Source organism: Peromyscus eremicus, chromosome 19, assembly GCF_949786415.1.
Source record: "Peromyscus eremicus chromosome 19, PerEre_H2_v1, whole genome shotgun sequence".
Lineage (NCBI taxonomy): Eukaryota > Metazoa > Chordata > Mammalia > Rodentia > Cricetidae > Peromyscus > Peromyscus eremicus.
The window spans coordinates 27,342,556-27,360,403 of NC_081435.1; the positions used below are offsets into that span (position 1 = coordinate 27,342,556).

Here is a 17,848-nt window from a genome sequence, read left to right on the forward strand (position 1 = left end):
TGCCACTGGGGTTGCGCAAGAGGTTTCGTACATGTCCTTTGCCTGTAAACTGGGTTTCTGCTGAGATTACTAGAGAAACAACTGCTTATGGCTGAGAAGGGAGGAAAGGGGCCTTTAACAACTGTTAGCTGTGCTGTGCTGGAATTCTTGCCCGGTCGCTGGCGAGGATTTCCTTTGCCTTTTCAACCCTGCCTCAGAAAGCGACCAGCCTAAATGTAAAGAGATTAAAACCGGGCTAGAAGCTGGAGGCAAACCCTGCCCTGGTTACTTCGGTCCACCAACCAGCCGCCATTCGCACCCGCGCACCTCCGCGGCTCCTGCGATGGCGACAGAGGACACCTCGGCCCTGGCCCCGCATCACGTCCTTGTCGACCTCACCTCGCCAGCGCCGAGCCCGCCCCTTCCACCACTTCCTCCCGAGAGCACCATCCTTCCGGCAGGGCTCCGCGCTGATTGGCTGGCTGGGGACTCGGCCTCTGGGGACTGCGCAGCGGCCGCGCTGGCCCCTGTCCGGTCCTTCGGCCTTGCTCTCTGGGCTGCGAGCTCTCTATGGTGCTGGCCACGACATGTGGCGCCTGGCAGGGCTCCTGGGGCGAGGTAAGGGTCACCTGCAAGGCGAGTTCCAGCAGGCCATGGCCTCGGAACTGCAACGCGCCGCACTCCGCGGGAAGACAGCCAGAGCGGCAGTAGGTGGGGTTAGGAGCAGGGAAGGCGGAGCATAGGGGGCGAGTCGGGAGCCCTTGGAATTTGAGACGTGGTAGGGCAAAGTGGGGAGAAGGTGGAGCCTAAAGCCAAGGAGATGGGTGGAGCTCTAGAAGGGGAGGAGTCAATAAAAGAAAGCCAATGGAAAGAAGAGGAATTTAGAGACTCATGCTCAGTATCGTGAGAATGTGTGTCTGTAGATTTATGGTTCTAGAACAGAAGTTGCCACTCATAGGAGAGTGTTGGAACTCTGCGAGAATCTTTTCAAAATAAACATGCTTCATTCTGAGGGGTCTGACTTTATTAGTTTTGGGGGTGGTACCTTGGGAGTCCTACTACCCTAAAGATTTCTGTCTTGTACCCTAGTTTAAGAACCTCTGCAAGGTTCTCAATTGTAGAGGGCTTGACTAGAATGCTGGAGGATGGAGTTCCATCCTCAGCACCAGAAAAACAAAACCACTGCACAGATAGATGTCAGTGATTCCTGGGTTCCTAGGGTAAGGCTCCCTCACAGACTAGAAGGAAGATTGTTGAGGCCATCTTTATTTCAGCCCATCGCTGTTGGTGTGACTGATCCTTCTTGCTCCCACAGTTCTTCCCCGCCTACTGGGACCTGGCTTCCGAGGAGTAACACCCAGGCCCACCAGTTCAGATGGGCCTCAGACAACCTTCACTACCCCGCTACTTCCTAAACCCAGCCTTGACAGGTGAGAGAGAGAGACTTAACGTTCTGTCACATGTGGCCTCCTGCTCCCATTTTGTACAGAACTTAACAGCCTCTAATTGTAATTTAGGTCAGGCTCCTATGGACCAAGGAGGAACAGAGACCCAAAGTGCCGTAGATGGAAAGATGCCTTCCACTGGATGTCTGCTCCTGTCTCCCCAAACACTCTTCGGGATGCCGTCTCATGGGTAAGGCTTCCCTAGCCCTGTCCTGTACCTTCAGCATAGAGGAGAATGATTTTTCATGGGAGAACATCCTAGTCTAGAAACAAGGGCAAGATCATATCTACATGGTGAGGTCTTCGACCCTAAGCATGTTCATGGAAACATTGCCATCCCTCCAGCCTCTGCCATGAATTTATTCTTCTCCATTTGGTTTTATTTATTTAACACGTTTGAGCTAAGCACTAGGGACGGAGCAGAGAACAAACAAGACATAATTCTTGCCTTCGTGGAGCTTAGCATAAATGATAATAAATTGATAGACAGCATGACTTACCAACATGAACTCTTATGCACACATGATCTTGTTTAATATCTGCAAAAATCTTACAAGGGGAATTTAACCTTCATTTCCTAGACAAGGACACTCAGTCTTTGAACATCAGTAATATACCTGAAGTCACATGGTTCTTGAGTAGAGCAACCCGATTTTGCTGGCCTGACATTCAAGCCGTACCACATGGTTGCTTCACCCAGGATATCTTGTAGAAACACCTAATTCAGAGCCCAATGCATAATACTTGCTCAGTAAATATTTGTTGAACCGATCTCTAAGGTCGGGGATGCATCACAAGCATTAGGTATCATAGGGCAGAATCTTGACCCCACAGGCAGTGTTCCATGTAGAGGTTCTGGCTGTACACTATTCTGAAGGAAATGGACACATATATCACTCTTGGGTCTGCCACATCCCAGCCCGGTACTTCATGCTTGGTACAATAGGCAAGTGGCTTGACCCCGCTGAGCTTTGCTTTTTGTTTGTTTGTTTTTGTTTTTCAAGGTAGCATTTCTCTGTGTAGCCTTGGCTGTCCTGGAACTTGCTCTGTAGACCAGGCTGGTCTCCAACTCTGCCTCTTGGGTAATGGGATTAAAGACAAGTGCCACCACCTCCCGGCCACATTTTTTTTTTTTTTTTTAAACCTGTAATTTGGTGTCATCAGCAGAGCTGAACTTGTGATATCTCCATGACATAGACATGGCTGTCTGGGTTTCTATGGACTGGAGGCAGATTATACCATAGAGAAGGGAATATTTTTTCCATTTTGTCACAGAGCTGAGCCCTAGGTCAGTACTACATGGATTCCTTTAGGGTCCTGGATCTAGATTTCAAGGGCCTGTTGTCATCTCTAGGTTCTGTCGCCACTACCCATGTGGAAGGGCCTGCACACGGACTCTCTCCAACACCGTTCACCTCATCTTCCTAGTGATGGCGCCTTGTCTTTCTTCCTTCTGGCTGCAGCCCAGTCATCATCCTAGCCCTCTTTCCTCTCAGGCTCTTTGTAACCCTCTGATCTGTTTTCTTCTTGGTGTTTCAAATAATCGCTAAGTTATTGTGTTTGTTTCTCTGTGTGTTTGGGTTTTGTCTCTTTTAACAAAAGACACAAATGTCAGGAGGGCCCAGGCGCTGTCTGTCTTAACTTGCTATCATGCATAGTTCCTATTGCAACAAAGAAGTATTGGGGTGTCTCCAGCACAAGAGGATAGGGGTGAGCAAGCAGCTCCTGGGATAGGAGCTAGCTCAGCTGTTCTGTGACACCTTTTCAGACTTCCACTTGTATGTGTGCACTCTTGTGCTTGGTTGGGGACTCTGACTTGTCCCTGTATTTTAGGCTAAGCTCCAACTTAACACAGCATCTTCTTGCCTGCTTAGACCCTTTTATTCTGTCACTTGCTGGCACATGCATTCAGCATGCATTTTTAAGGCACCTAGTCTCACGTAACACTGCCCTGGGCTCCAGGGATACCAGAATGTGCATGGTCCATGGGCCCTGCCTCTGTCGTGCTTACAAACTAAAAGGGAGTGACAGACCCTAAGTGAATGATGGAAAAGGATTACAGAACAGCAAAGGCCGGTTCAAGTGCTGTGGAAGTACATGGTGCGGAGCTGCCCCAGTTAGTCCGGAAAGGCTCCCAGCAGATGATGATTGACAGGTGGGGACGGGGTTCCTGACATGCTGCTTTCTTTCTCAGGGCACTCTGGCCGTGCTGGCCCTGCACCTGGCGAGGCAGATCCACTTCCACGCACCCCTGGTAGCAGGACCTCAGCCAGCTGACTGCTGCTCTTGGCACAGTCCCCTGTACCGCTTCCTCTACTCTTCCTGGTGGCACCCACAGTCCTGTGAGTTCTCCATCCTCAAGGGGCAACAGGGGCAGGCTGGGAGTGTCTCTGGGCCAGGAAGTATCTCTGGCCCCACCTCAGGAAAAGAGTCAACAGCAGCCCCTGGCCTTTCCTATCTGAAGGCAGAGGAAGAGGAGTGTGGGGAAGGGCTGTCCACACTGGGTGTGGGCCATGCCTGCCCTCAGTGCTCCTCAGTGTCCTTCTGTCACCTCCCAGAGAGGAAGCCCCCACACCTAGGCCACTTTAGACCCTGGGTGTGGCTTCCTGCCCACTCCTCAACCAGTTATGTTCAGTCCTGCAGTCAGTCACTCGTCAGTAACTGAAACTATTGAGTGTATTCTGGGTTGTGTGCAGAAAGCATATAGCCACATGATCAAAGCTCTGGAGTCAGATTTTAAGAGCTCCAACCCCTCAACTACTGCTTCCTAACTACTCTTGTGTTCCCTGAAGAAATCAGTTTTAGTCTCCCCATGCCTCAGTTTCTTTATCCGTAAAATATGATAATAATAATATTGGGGTTCCTTGGGAAGACCAAATTAGTTAACATGTGTCAAGGACTTAGCACATAGTATGCGCTTGGTCATTGTCAGCTGCAGTATTAGTTCTTGTGTTAGCATTAAGCAGAAAGCTGGGTGCTGGGCTACAGTAGTGACTGAGGTAGGCACTCCCTGCCCCTGGGAGAATTCAAGTGATTTATGCTCAGGATGGGAGGTCAGCATAAGTATGGATCCCTGTAGAGCAGTGTTTCTCAACCTTCCTAACGCTACAGCTGCTTAACACAGTTCCTCATGTCGTGGTGACTCCCAACCATAAAATGTTTTGCTACTTCATCACTGTAATTTTGCTACCGTTATGAATCGTAGCATAAATATCTGTGTTGTCCCGATGGCCTGAAGCTGCCCACGGGGGTCGTGACCCCCAGGTTGAGAACTGCTGCTGTAGAGGAAGGCCAGCCAAGGGAGCAGAAGAGGAACCCTGGGAGGGAGGTGTCTCAGGAGTTTCAGAGTTCTTCCTCTGGCCTCCCCAAGCCTCGGGGAGGACTGCCTGGCGAGTGCTCCCAGCCCCCAAAGAGCTGATCCCGTTCTTTCTCACCTGACCTTCTTGCTGGCTCTCTCCAGCACTTCGGAGGCACGTTCTTCCCAGGCCTGACCACCCGACTCCCACGTACACTGGCCTCAGGGAACCAAGGCTGGGCCAGAAGGAGCCCTCAGCTCAGCCCCCACCCTGTCCTTCTGACTGTTCCCTGAGAGCTGGCCTTCTGAACCTACCTGAAGAAGGTGCGACCTCACCTAATACCTACAGAGTGGGGATGGACCTAACACCCACAGGAGGGGGAGGGACTGGTGGATGGACCTAACACCCACAGGAGGGGGAGGGACTGGTGGATGGACCTAACACCCACAGGAGGGGGAGGGACTGGTGGATGGACCTAACACCCACAGGAGGGGGAGGGACTGGTGGATGGACCTAACACCCACAGGAGGGGGAGGGACTGGTGGATGGACCTAACACCCACAGGAGGGGGAGGGACTGGTGGATGGACCTAACACCCACAGGAGGGGGAGGGACTGGTGGATGGACCTAACACCCACAGGAGGGGGAGGGACTGGTGGATGGACCTAACACCCACAGGAGGGGGAGGGGCTGGTGGATGGACCTAACACCCACAGGAGGGGGAGGGGCTGGTGGATGGACCTAACACCCACAGGAGGGGGAGGGGCTGGTGGATGGACCTAACACCCACAGGAGGGGGAGGGGGTGGATAGACCTAACACCCACAGGAGGGGGAGGGAGGGGGGTAGATGGACCTAACACCCACAGGAGGGGGAGGGGTGGATGGACCTAACACCCACAGGAGGGGGAGGGACTGGTGGATGGACCTAACACCCACAGGAGGGGGAGGAGTGGATGGACCTAACACCCACAGGAGGGGGAGGGAGGGAGTTGGATGGACCTAACACCCACAGGAGGAGGAAGGGGTGGTGGATGGACCTAACACCCACAGGAGGGGGAGGGGGTGGATGGACCTAACACCCACAGGAGGGGGAGGGGCTGGTAGCTGGACCTGACACCCACAGGAGGGGGAGGGGGTGGATGGACCTAACACCCACAGGAGGGGGAGGGGCTGGTAGCTGGACCTGACACCCACAGGAGGGGGAGGGGGTGGATGGACCTAACACCCACAGGAGGGGGAGGGGGTGGTGGGTGGACTTTTGTTTTCTGTGTGCCCAGCTGTCACCCCTGTTTGGCCTCTTGCTTTCTGGGGTGACCGAGAGTCACTGACGTAGATAGGGCAGACTGGGAGAGAAAGGAAGGGAGAAGTCATATCCTTCTCTCCCTGACTGCCAAGTGTTGGCCTTTCCCTTGCAGAGCTCAGTGACTTTGACTTCCTGCATGCCAGTGGGGACTTCACATCCCAGGCAAAGGCGACCAAGGCCTGCCCTCCTGGAGAAAAAAATGTATGGTCCAGGTTTGGTGCCCTGGATGCCCACTCCACTCTTGGGGCTGGTGGAGATCCAAGTGAACCATCCCTTGATGCTGCTCTGTTTCTTCCCCAGGAACAAGACAAGTCCAAGGCTCTTCCCCTAGAGGAGGCTGTGACTTCCATCCAGGAACTCCTTCAGCTCAGTGTTGCCATCGCTTTCAACTTCCTGGGTACCTGGTTCCCCTCCTCGAGGCAGGAGGATGAGGAGAGGGAAGGGGGGGGTGGAATACAGTCAGAGTAGAGAGTGTTTATCTTCTCCCAGGTGGGTAGACCAGATGTGGCTTGGTGGTGCAGAGGGGTCCAGGATCCATCCTTACTCTTATACGTTCAGCCAGTCTTAAAGCTCGCTCTCATCTGGAGTTCAGTATTAGTCATTCCAGCTCCTGCCTTCCTGTGCATATTCTTGGCAGCTGGGAGGAGACACTCAGCAAGCCAGAGGACCATTGCTTTCCTTCAAGGGCATGGCCTTGAAGTTGCCCTTTATAGAGGTACGTAAGCCACAAAGTAGGCTTATGGCCATCTGCTATAGAGGAGGCTGAGAAATGTAGTCTTCAGCTAAATGGCCATGTGCTTCTCTGAAAATCCTGTCCTGTGTAGGCATTAGAAAATTTTAGAGGACACCCAGCATTCTCTGCCTTGCTTAGAAAAGAGCGGGCGCCTGCCGTTTGCAGCGGGCCCCAAGTGCGTAATGGGAAGGAACCCTTATCAAATCTGGGAACTCCACATGACTAGGCTATTTGCCCTGGTTCTGTGGTGACTTGGCTCTTGTCTCGAGCCATCTAAGATGGAACCCTGGATTCCCAGCAGTACTTGGTGGGGCCTCATAGTTGTGTGGGTGAGAGGCTGGAGTTCATTCAGAGCATATTTACTGATGTTCACCTTTCCTAGTGCCTGCTCTGTGTCCTGGAGATGTGGTGGTTCTTCACTTCCATGGTGTTCACATGTGAATTGAAGGATTGTAAACAGTAAACTGGCCAGATATAGTGGTGCACTTAGGAGGCAGAGGCAGGCAGATCTCTGAGTTCAAGGCCAGCCTGGTCTACAGAGCAAATTCCAGGACAGCCAAGAGAAACCCTGTCTCAAAAAACAAATGAACAAACAGAATTTCAGATGATAAAAGTTATGAAGACATTGAACAAGGGGATGTTTCACTAACTTGGGCAAGGAACAACTTTTCATGTAGAAATATGCTGGAAAGGAGACCCTTGAGCTAAACCTACCTGACAAAGGCAAGCTATTTTTGTTCCCATCTGGAGAAAGAGCTCTCCAGCAGAGGGAGAAGCCAGAGCCAAGGTGCTGTGACAGCACTGAGTTTATTAGTTAAGGGACAAAGGAGAGGTGACTGTGGCTGGAACTTAGCGATCACGGAGAGGGACAGAAGGATGAAGTCAGAGAAACAGCCAGGAGCCAGCTCAGGTACAGACGGTCCTGTGAGCCCAGGAAGAGAGTAGGGATTTCCTACGTGAGACAGGAAGCCACTGGAGCAGGGAGAGGATGGTCATGTGATCTGACTTACTCTTCCAAAGAGCTGTGTGGCTGTTTACAGACCAGCATGGATTGAGGGGGGTCAGAAGGGAGACGTGCGACCAGCAGGAAGACTTGCTGAGAACTAGGAGGATGTGATGAGGGCTTAGCTGTGGCTGGAGGCAGCAGAGAGGAGGAGAGGAATCCAGGTTGCTGGTGAGCAGGTCGGGGCTTCTGCCCATCGCATCTCCTTCCCGAGGACACAGGACTCAGTGAACTCTGGACAGTGGATTTTCAGGAGGCAGGCCAGTGAGTCTAACTCTGCTTGCAGAATGGAATGTGGCTTTTTTGTGTGATTTTGAGGGCAGACTCTTCTCAGAGCCCTCCTGCCCGTTCCCCCATTCATATATTCATTTATTCAGCAAGTGCTGAGCCCTGTGGCAGAGCACAAAGGCAGCACAAGCTATAATCATATTTTGCATTTATGTAGAATTTTCATCCCATGCAAAATTACTTCTCCGTTCTTGTTCTGCCTGCCTCGAGGATTTTACAGTATAATTGAGGAGACGGGGCTTATTCTTTTGTACCAGCTGTGTCCATAGACAAAGGTTTGGTATATTAGGAAAGTGCTCAAAAGAGTTGAAACCCCGAGTGTGGTCTGAAGGTTCTAGAGGAGAAACAATGGGAGGCCTGGTGATGGAGGCGGAACCCAGGGCTTCAGGCAGGAGCCAGTTTGAGCAGAGATGAAAACTGGCAAAGTTAGTCCTGCCTGTGCAGTTCCTGTTTCCTTAATGCCTGGGCAAAGCAGCGGGCCCTGGCTTTGAAGTTTGATTTCAGCCAGGCATTGGCTGTCTTCTGCTAGGGCTTCCTCCTCGACCCATAAGACTAGCTGAGCAAGATCGCCTGTGTGGTGCAAGTACGCAATGGAAACCCTCTCCAGCTGACATAAACCAAAGAATCTCTGGGCTCTCTTGACCTGTCGAGCCTCAGGGGGAATGGGGATCATGAAGCTCCAGAGACCCAGGGGCCAGCCGTGATAGTGTCTCAAGGTTGCTGCTGTCAGAACACTTAAGAGTTCTTTTTTCTCATGAGAATCTTCTCAACCTGATTAAGAATCACGCTCCTGACACAGTCTCAGTGGTGGGGAAGAGCACAGGCATGTGATTGACAGCCCAGGGGAAGGGTTGTTCCCAAAGGGCAACCAGAACTATTAGCCAATAAGCAAGCACAGCCACCCCATCTCCGGCAGCAAACCTCCGACCCCCACCCCCATGTCTCTGGCACCAGTGAGCCAGCTGAGAAGTAAATGCAGCACACCTGTATCAGCACAAGACGAAGAGGGATTCTGGGAGGAGATGAGCAACCTGAGGGTCTGCTTGAGCATGTGGAAGGTCACAGTGGAAATGTGTTTGTGCTCCATGCTTTCTGCAGGGACAGAGAACATGAAGACGGGGAACTACACAGCAGCCTTCTCTTACTTCCAGAAAGCTGCAGACCGTGGCTACAGCAAAGCGCAGTACAATGTGGGCTTGTGTCTCGAGCATGGCAGAGGCACCCCTAGGGACCTCAGCAAGGTACTGTCCCATCCCCAGACCCAAGGAGCTCAAAAATGAGTAGGGGCTAATAGTTCATCTTCTGCCCCTGACTTCACTGGAGCCCAGCTGTGATTCCAAAGTAAGCTTTCCTAAATTATAGAAATGTACTCCAGACTCAGGCAGGGCAGGCATTTTGCTTTCTTTGCAACTGTACTCTCAGAGCCTAGATTACACCTTGATAAATAGATTAATTTTAAGGTAAAAGGGTAAGTATGCAAGGGTGTCATGTGTAAAATATTTTGTTGAGCCGTATGTGAAAGGAAAGGGGAAAATCAACTTGTTCTTTTGTGTCTACGAGGCCTTAACAATGATATATCAGAGCTGTATTGACAGGGAAGATATTCATAATATAATGTTATGTCTCTTCCACTGTATGAGTGTATATTCATACATAAATATAATGTGTAGGGCTGGAGAGATGGCTCAGCAGTTAAGTGGACTAGCTGCTCTTTCAGAAGACCTGGGTTCAATTCCCAGGACCCACATGGCGGCTCAAAACCACCTATAACTCCAGTTCCAGGGGATCTGACATCCTTTTTGGGCTCCACAGGCACTGCACACATGTGGTGCACAGACATACATGCAGGCGAAACACCCATGTATACAAAATAAAAACAATAAAAATATATAATGTATACACATGTACACAAACAAACATATGTAAATGTATACACAGTGTTGCAGTGTGTATAACATATCCATGGGTAGGGGGGACTGGAAGCCTATACACTAAATTTTTACAAAGAATGATCTTAATTGAACATGGTAACACACACCTGTAATTCCATCACTCTAGAGGCTGAGGCAGGAGGATTTCTACACATTTGAGGCCAATCTGTGCTATATAGGTAGTAACAGGCTGCAGGAACTCTATATCAAGACTCCTCTCAAAAAGACAGTGGATCAAAAACACCAACAAAAAGTCCTAATGCTCTTTAGAAGGCAGGATATCTTGGGGTTTTACGTTTGTGTTTTGGGTTTCTGTTTTTAAATTTGACTTAACAGCATTTACTTGACTAACCTATAATGATTATGTGTTTATTTGAATAATTTTTAAATTTTCATTCAAAGGAAGAGGCAAATTACCTGCAGACTGATTGTTTCTCGTTTCCCCAGGCTATCCTCTCTTACCGCCTGGCCGCCACGCAGGGCCACAGCCTGGCTCAGTACCGCTATGCCCGGTGCTTGTTGCAAAGTTCAGGCTCTTTGTCAGACCCTGAGGGGCAGAGGGCAGTGTCTATGTTGAAGCAGGCTGCAGACTCTGGCTTGACCGAGGTGAGTGCCACCGGCGGGGTCTGTTCTCAGTGAGGTATGCAGAGCCTGGAAGTGACTAAGATGCCCGTTTCCTTCCCCCCTGACAGGCCCAAGCGTTCCTTGGGGTGCTTTTCACCAAGGAGCCACACCTGGATGAGCAGAGAGCCGTGAAATACCTGTGGCTGGCAGCCAGCAATGGGGTGCGTATGAAATCTCTGGTCTCTGCATGTTGGGGATCAGGTCTGATAAGGAAAGGAATTGGGAACTGGTTCTGAGCTCTGGGCTCGTGATATATTTTCCAGGAGCCGTGGGCTAACCAAGTCATGGCTCCTACTGTGTGACCTTGAACAGGGCCACTGGGATGCTGAGCTTAATGGGGATACCGCTCGGCTGAAGTGGAAATACTTGCTCTCAGACATTGTGAAGTGTGGCACAGCAGGGCTCATCTCTACCAGCCACCCAGCCTGTTACTTGCTACACATTCACCACATATCGGGCCATCACTTCTTGATTCAGACCTGTTTCGTCACCTTTAAAACAAGCATAATAATCCCCACTTTAACTGTCTGCTGCCTCACAGGGTTAGTGGGAGCATAAGACCAAGGCGACAGGTGTGCGAGCTCTCTAAGCTGTACCCGTGACCAGACGTTGTGGTGGCCTGGGAAGTCAGACTCGTGAGAGAGGCATACTGCGTTGTCTGACCTGGGTGTTGGCATTCAAGTGGCATAGCCTAGTTCGTTCCACGGGGAATTGGTTCCGTGGGATGTTGATGAGGAATGCCAGGGGAATGATTACTTGGACCTCAGGAGCACTAAGTGAAAAAAGTTGTTTTGCGTGTGGACAATCTCAGAGCTCTTTATCACTGTGAAATGCCAAGTGATCTGTGGTTCACTGGATTCCCGTTGTACCTGGAAGGGTCCGGAATCCTGGATTGGAGCAGGCAGTGTGCACAGTGTCACTTCCCTGTGTAGGACACTGGAGCACTGTGTTGGGACACAGCCCCCTCTTCAACCTCTCGGGAACTGGGTTGGTGACTAGGGGCTTAGACTGCGTAGTGTCGTTAGGTCTTATGTCTGCCCTGCCACAGCTCCAAGTCTGCTGCATTTATTACAGACTTTGGCCTTCATGTCACCTAAGAGGGAACAGAGTATGTAGCGGAAACTTGTGGCGCATAATAAAGGAGCAATGGGACCATGACCGCGGTTGGGAGTCTGTAGAATTTTTTTTTTTAATTGAGGGATTAAATATGATAAGAGGTCTCCAGTAAGGGAGGAGAGCTCAGTGATGTGAGAAGCTGGAGGGGAGTCTGATGTTATCGGCACTGTCCGAGCACCTTTCATACAGACAGCCTAAGTAGGGAGTGCTTCTGTGACCCCTGTTCTATAGGTGAGGAGACTGAGGCACCTGGGTTGGAAGCCAGGAAGGCTAGCCTGCAAGCCAGGCTCTAATGCCTACTTGTTCTGTAGGCATGCTGCATCAATGAGGAGACAGAGCCCAGAGCCGCAGGCAAGGGGCGGAGCCCCTGAAGAAGACAGGCTTGTGCTGTGGTTTCTGTTTTACAGCCCTCTCAGGTGGAGTTAGGAAGGTGGACCCGTCTTTGGGAATACTCTGTACTCCGGCCTCTGTCAGAGGCCAAAGCTTACCCCCCGGTGTCCTTCCCATCTGGGGTCGAACCCTTCTGCAGTCGTTTTTCAGCCAGTCCCAGCAAGAGAAGCCTTCATAATGGTGGGGTGGAATCTCCCCAGGCAGAGGGACCTAACTCCTTGGCAAGCACTGGGCCTCTAGCATTTCACAGTTGAGGGGCTTGGAATGTGGCCGGCTGCACAGATAAAGGCTCAGTATACCCGCCTGACTCCACCTCACTCCTGGCTACGCATTCCAGTTCTTCCGTTTGTCTGTCTTCTCCTTTAGGACTCTCAGAGCAGATTCCACTTGGGAATATGCTACGAGCGGGGCCTTGGCGTTCGGAGGAATCTGGGCGAGGCTGTGAAGTGCTACCAGCAGTCAGCAGCTCTGGGGAACGAACCCGCCCAGGAGAGGCTTCGGACCCTCTTTAACGTGGAGGCGGCAGGTAATGCAAGCCAAGGCCTGGTTCCTTCCAAGCTAGTGCCCTGGGACAAGAAAGGGTGGTAGCCCCCAGTCCCCTGGTCCGTCCTGGCCCCAGTGGTAGTTAGAAGCCCAGCTTTCAGAGCAAGGTAATCTTGTGCTTTGACCTCTGCTGTCACTGAGCTGGGCTCCACGCCTTTCAGCCTTGGTGTCTTCTCTGACAGAGGAGCAGTACAGCTTAAGTCCTTAGCTTGCTGTAAGCACTACATTTCAGGAAAACAATGGGCTTAGCACAGGCAGTCCTGGTGGTGCCTGCCAGGAGTTGCAACATTTGGGATGCTAAGGCGTACGTTCCCGGGTTGGCTTGGGTAACACAGCCAGACACCGCCTTTCAAAATAAAGCAGAGCAGAGTCTAGTATACAGTAAGTATTCAGTAAACCAGTACGTGATGGCTGCTGTCATGATGTTTTGGGAGAGCCAGTGTCTTGAGGCTGACCGAGGTACCTTTCTAGGCCTATGAGAGCCCTACTCAACTTCTGAGTCATTGGGGCTGGGCCCCACGAGCAATGCCAGAGGAGAGCCAGGCCTTTAAGAAGTCCTGCCCTGCCAGGCATGGTGGCACACGTCTTTAATCCCAGCACTCGCAGCAGAGGCAGGGGCATCTCTGAGTCTGAGACCTGTATAGCCTACAGAGTGAGTTCCAGGACGTTGTAGAGACCCCGTCTTAAAGATCCTGTTGGAGAACTGCATGATAAACATTGCTGTCGCCTCTCTTGTAGCCCCAGGGCCCAGCAACCTGGCCATGACAGGACTGAAGTCTTTCTCCAGCCCCTCCCTCTGTAGCCTGAACACCCTGTTGGCAGGTGCCTCAGGCCTGCCTCATGCCTCAAGCACTGGGAACCTCGGCCTCCTCTGCAGAGGGAGCCATCTTGGAGCCAGCCATGGAGCCCCCAGCAGGGCTATACCATCCTTGGAAAGGAGTCTCCTGAGACTGGGTTTCGGCTAAGGTGAGATAAAATGCAGCCCTGGCCAGGGAGAGGGTGGACTGGAGGTTGGGTGGCAAAAATTGGGTGTTAGCATCCCTTCCTAGAGTAGCAATTCCAGTTGGTACTCAGGTGCCCACCTGTTTGAGGTGTGTGGCTAATCAGTGAATTTGTCTTTTTTTCCACTTGGTAGCCTCACAAGTAACACCAAAAATATTCATTCGGTGACCCCAGAAACCCTATTTGTCACCGTTGCCTTTGTTTTTGAGCAAATAACTAACCTTCTCTGTTCCTGTGCCTCAGTTTCCCCACCTCAGACCATATTATAGTTTGCCAGTAACCCTTGATGTGTGCATGCCCCTGGTAGTTGACAAGATTTTACGTGGCATGTAAATCAAGATGCTTTACTTTAGTAATATGTTTAATATATAATGCCAAATATAAAGAGCAAATTGGCCTATAGTTCTTTTGCATTTATGTACAAAACTAACTAACCTAAAAAGGGGGGGGGGCAGGGGATCGACTTAAAGCATCCTGTCAAATGGAGCGCAGATCCGGAAGACAACAGAAATGTGGAGGTGTTCCCACAAGTGGCTGATGCTTGGGAAATCCTGAGTGTTGGCAACGTTCTCGCCATGCTCATCCCCAGTGGACTCAATGATCATCTTCATCTTTGATGTGGAAGGGAGTGGTTGCCTGAATGCTTACATGTGTCTGTTTGAATTTTCTTCAGACTTCCACCTGAAAGATGGAGCCCAAGAGTTCTTAGAGATATCACAACTTGAATCCCAAAGAAGAGGCCATTTAGCTACTCACCTTCCTGGAACCTTCAGCTCCATAAAGAAGCATGTAAAGACCTAGGTTCTGGCTCTGCCACTGGCCTGGCTGTGCCACCTGGAAGCAGTGACCTGATTTTCTAACATTATTTTCTCAATTGTAGACCAAGGACAGTAGCGTGTACCTTCCTGCCTCAAAGGACTGAGGTACAGCCATTTCACTGCAGAAAGGGCCTGAGTCCTTGCTTAGGTGCCCGAAGGTAGAGTGATGCCCATAGTTCTATGGCCTTAAGAGTCACCAGGGTCTGGGTGGTGGTGACGCACACCTTTAATCCCAACACTTGGGAGGCAGAGCCAGGTGGATCTCTGTGAGTTCAAGGCCTGGTCTACAGAGTGAGTTCCAGAACAGGCACCAAAACTACACAGAGAAACCCTGTCTCGAAAAACAAAACAAAACAAAGAAACAAAAAGAGTCACCAGGCTCCCAGGCGTGATTTGAGTGCCTTTAATCTCAGCACTTAAGAGGCAGTGGCAGAGGGATGTCTGTGAGTTCAAAGCCAGCCTGGTCTATAAAGTGAGTTCCAGTACAGCCAAGGCTACATAGAGAAACCCTGTCTCAAAAAGCAAAAAACAAAAACGAAACAAGAAAAAAAAAAAGAGAGAGAGAGAGAGACCTGGATGAAGATCGAAGCTGACATCATGACTCCAGCCCAGGCTTCCGGTCTCCCAGTTCCCACTGTGGTGGTGTTTGGAAACATCATCATCACCCTGCAGGTGTGGGGGTGTCAATAGAGATTAGGACCTGGAGTCTTGGAGTCAGAGAGTCGAGACTGTGAGTCCTTTTTGGGAAAGGTCAGGTAGGAATATACAAGTGTTTAATAAAACAGATGGTGGATTATCTCCTCACTCTTGCCCTTGAGTGTGTTGGGGAGAGCCAGGGAGATGGGCAGGGGGAGCTGAAAGCTCCCATCTCATCCTCATCTCCATCCTCGTCTCTAAACTCTCCATTAACCAATTTAAAGGGTCTTAAAAGCTCTCCAAGAGAGAGACTTAGAAAAAAAAATGACTTCTGAGTCAACGCTAATGACTCCAATTACTGAATTTGTGAATAGCTGTTCCCTGGCTTCTGGAAATTAGCCCAAGTTCAATAGCAGAAACGTGGCTGTGGGTAGGGGGTGGGAGGAACTGAGGACCAGCCCTCCCCCCACCTCCCCCCACCCTGTGACTGTTTCCTCGCCCAGCCAGCATGGTCTGTTCTGAGATGGGAGGGTTTTCGAGGGATAAGTGTTCACATTTTCTGCTGCTGCCCGCCCCTGCCTCTCCTAACTTCTGTGTGGTCTCAGCTGTGCTGTTCCAGCACCTTCCTTCCCCTGAAGCCCCAGTGCCTCCCCTGCCCCCTGCTTCCCTCCCAGATTTGCCATGATACCATCCTCACCCCATTGGGCACCTTCTCTGATGCTTCTTTCCACAGACCGTGCTCCTCAGCCGTGGGCACCCGGTCATATCCCAGCACTTAGAGCAGTGTCCCAAGCAAGATGTAGGCTCCATGTTTGGAGTCTGAAGCCCTGCAGTACACTAACCGCTATGGCAAAAATAAATAAGTAAGAAAGGTTTCTGTGGTTGAGTAAGTTTGGGAAGCACTGCCCCAGATGGCCCCTTTTTATAGATTCACCACACACATCAGCAGCGTGAGCTCCAGGGAGCCCTGCAGTAAGACCAGGGTTTCTCACTGAGGCCACAGCCTTCCTGGGTGCCTTGAGAAATGTCACCACAGCATTCTCAGGAGTCTCACCCAGCAGCTGTTAAGTCACTTGGGTCCCCCCCCCCAACCCCCTCTTGCTTCCCCAACCACGTCAGTCAGACAGTGGATCCAGGTGTCCTGCTGTGATGGTGCCATGTGGTTCTCACTCCCACTCAGTCCCTGCTGAGTTAAACACAAACTGTCTGGGTACCCAAGTTGAGGTGGGGTATTTCTAAAAAATTCCAGCCTCAGAAAGAAGAGCCTCTGCCTGGGGAGAGGGAAGGGTAGAAGTCATAAGAGATGTTATGGGGGGGGGGGGGGGGCAAACAGACTGTGCAGGCGGTGTGGCCTCAATTCAGTCTCTGCCAGTCTCTTCATGGACAGACCCCAAACTGCTCTGCTTCTGCCATTAGAATTCTAGTCATGACTCACCAGTGCCCTGAGGGACAATGTGAGAGCAGAGCAGGGAGGTGGCCCCACAGCAGGGCCAGTGAGGCTTGTGTCCCAGGGGATACAGGGTTCCAAGCCTAGCCATGGAACCAGTTCTTCAGCCATAAGACCTTTGAGTGAAGCTGTACTGATGCTCTGTCCTGGAAGCCCTGATGCTGTGGTGGGAACACAACCATTCAGATCATTAGGTCCTTGTTGCTGATAGAGTGCAGGAAACTTAGCAGATGCTCAGCGAAGGTGTGTTCAACACATCTGCTCTGTGCCCAGTAACAAGCCTACACATAGTAGGTGCTTTAAGTAATTGTTTTGTGGATGGATGAATGATTATGCCTTTCCCCTCTCTATGATCATTATGCTACTTCTGACACTTAGAAATTGTTCAAGCAATACAAAATATAGCTTATGTCTGTGATCTTAGCACTCGAGAGGCTGAGGCAGGAGGATTGCCTTGAGTTCAAGGCCTACAGTGAGAGACTCTGACTCACACAAGTTTATTGCGTGATGTTTGTATTGCCCTCATAGTATACACCATTCCTAGGAGGATCTAGAAAACGCTGACCTACTTGGCAGGTAAATATGATGTGCTAAGTTGATCCTATACTGAGTCTCCCTCCTCCCCCATCCTGTCTTTTTTGGGAATTTGGTTCCCTCCAGAGTCCCAAGGGTAGCATTGCCATCTCATTCTTGTTTCAGTCAGAGGAGAGGTAGGGTCAGCGAGCTGCCAAGCTGAAGTTGGGTGACAGACGGGAAGGCTGCCTGTCAATCTCTGAGCTGCCCCCAGGCTGAGTGAACACTGCATTGCACTCTTGGTGCTGGGGAACGGCTGACTATTGATTTAAAAAAAAAAAAAAAAAAAAGTCCCTCTGTGCTTTCCAAATTAAGACGACATTTAACTGAGTGCTTGCTGGCTCGCCTGCTCTCTCTGTCTCCCAGGGGACAGAGCCCATCTTGGTGGAAACTGTTTCAAGTTATGTCCAAAGCCTTAGCTTTGACATCTTGGCTGATGTCAAGAAATTTCTGTAACCTTCCTGTTCAGCACACCCAGTTCTGTCACCATATGTACTGCTTCGCTCAGAGCCCATTTCGGGGAAAAGTGCTGGTGTCAGCGTGCTAGAAAGGGACGTGGGGCGCAGGATACGGCACCAGCCCTCGCACCCCACCCCCCACAAAACAGCATTGCCCAGGAGTCCTCTGGGTTCTACAGGGGTGCCGAGGACAGAGAGGGCTGCAGTGGTCCTCAGTCTTAGTGAAGTCAAAGTCCACTCCGACAATCTGATGAAAGCATTA

The 17,848-nt window shown here is 51.0% G+C and overlaps 1 protein-coding gene across 1 annotated transcript; it reads left to right on the plus strand.

Moving 5' to 3' along the window:
• The first annotated feature begins 453 nt into the window (after positions 1–453).
• Positions 454–15,276, plus strand: Dele1 (DAP3 binding cell death enhancer 1). Its single transcript, XM_059246363.1, has 13 exons — positions 454–597; positions 1,295–1,409; positions 1,497–1,614; positions 3,619–3,766; positions 4,885–5,043; positions 6,137–6,225; positions 6,325–6,421; positions 9,147–9,289; positions 10,427–10,585; positions 10,672–10,764; positions 12,476–12,635; positions 13,391–13,618; positions 14,328–15,276. The coding sequence occupies exons 1-12, from the start codon at positions 567–569 to the stop codon at positions 13,615–13,617; spliced, it is 1,539 nt and encodes a 512-aa protein (XP_059102346.1). The 5' UTR covers positions 454–566; the 3' UTR covers position 13,618; positions 14,328–15,276.
• Positions 15,277–17,848: the final 2,572 nt, after the last annotated feature.

What these genes read in the sequence shown, in the direction of transcription:
- Dele1 (XM_059246363.1), top strand. Translation starts at nt 567, where the DNA reads ATGTGGCGCCTGGCAGGGCTCCTGGGGCGAG. An exon ending in GGCAGGGCTCCTGGGGCGAG is followed by an intron (nt 598 to 1,294) that starts GTAAGGGTCACC and finishes TTGCTCCCACAG; the next exon opens with TTCTTCCCCGCCTACTGGGA. An exon ending in CATCGCTTTCAACTTCCTGG is followed by an intron (nt 6,422 to 9,146) that starts GTACCTGGTTCC and finishes TGCTTTCTGCAG; the next exon opens with GGACAGAGAACATGAAGACG.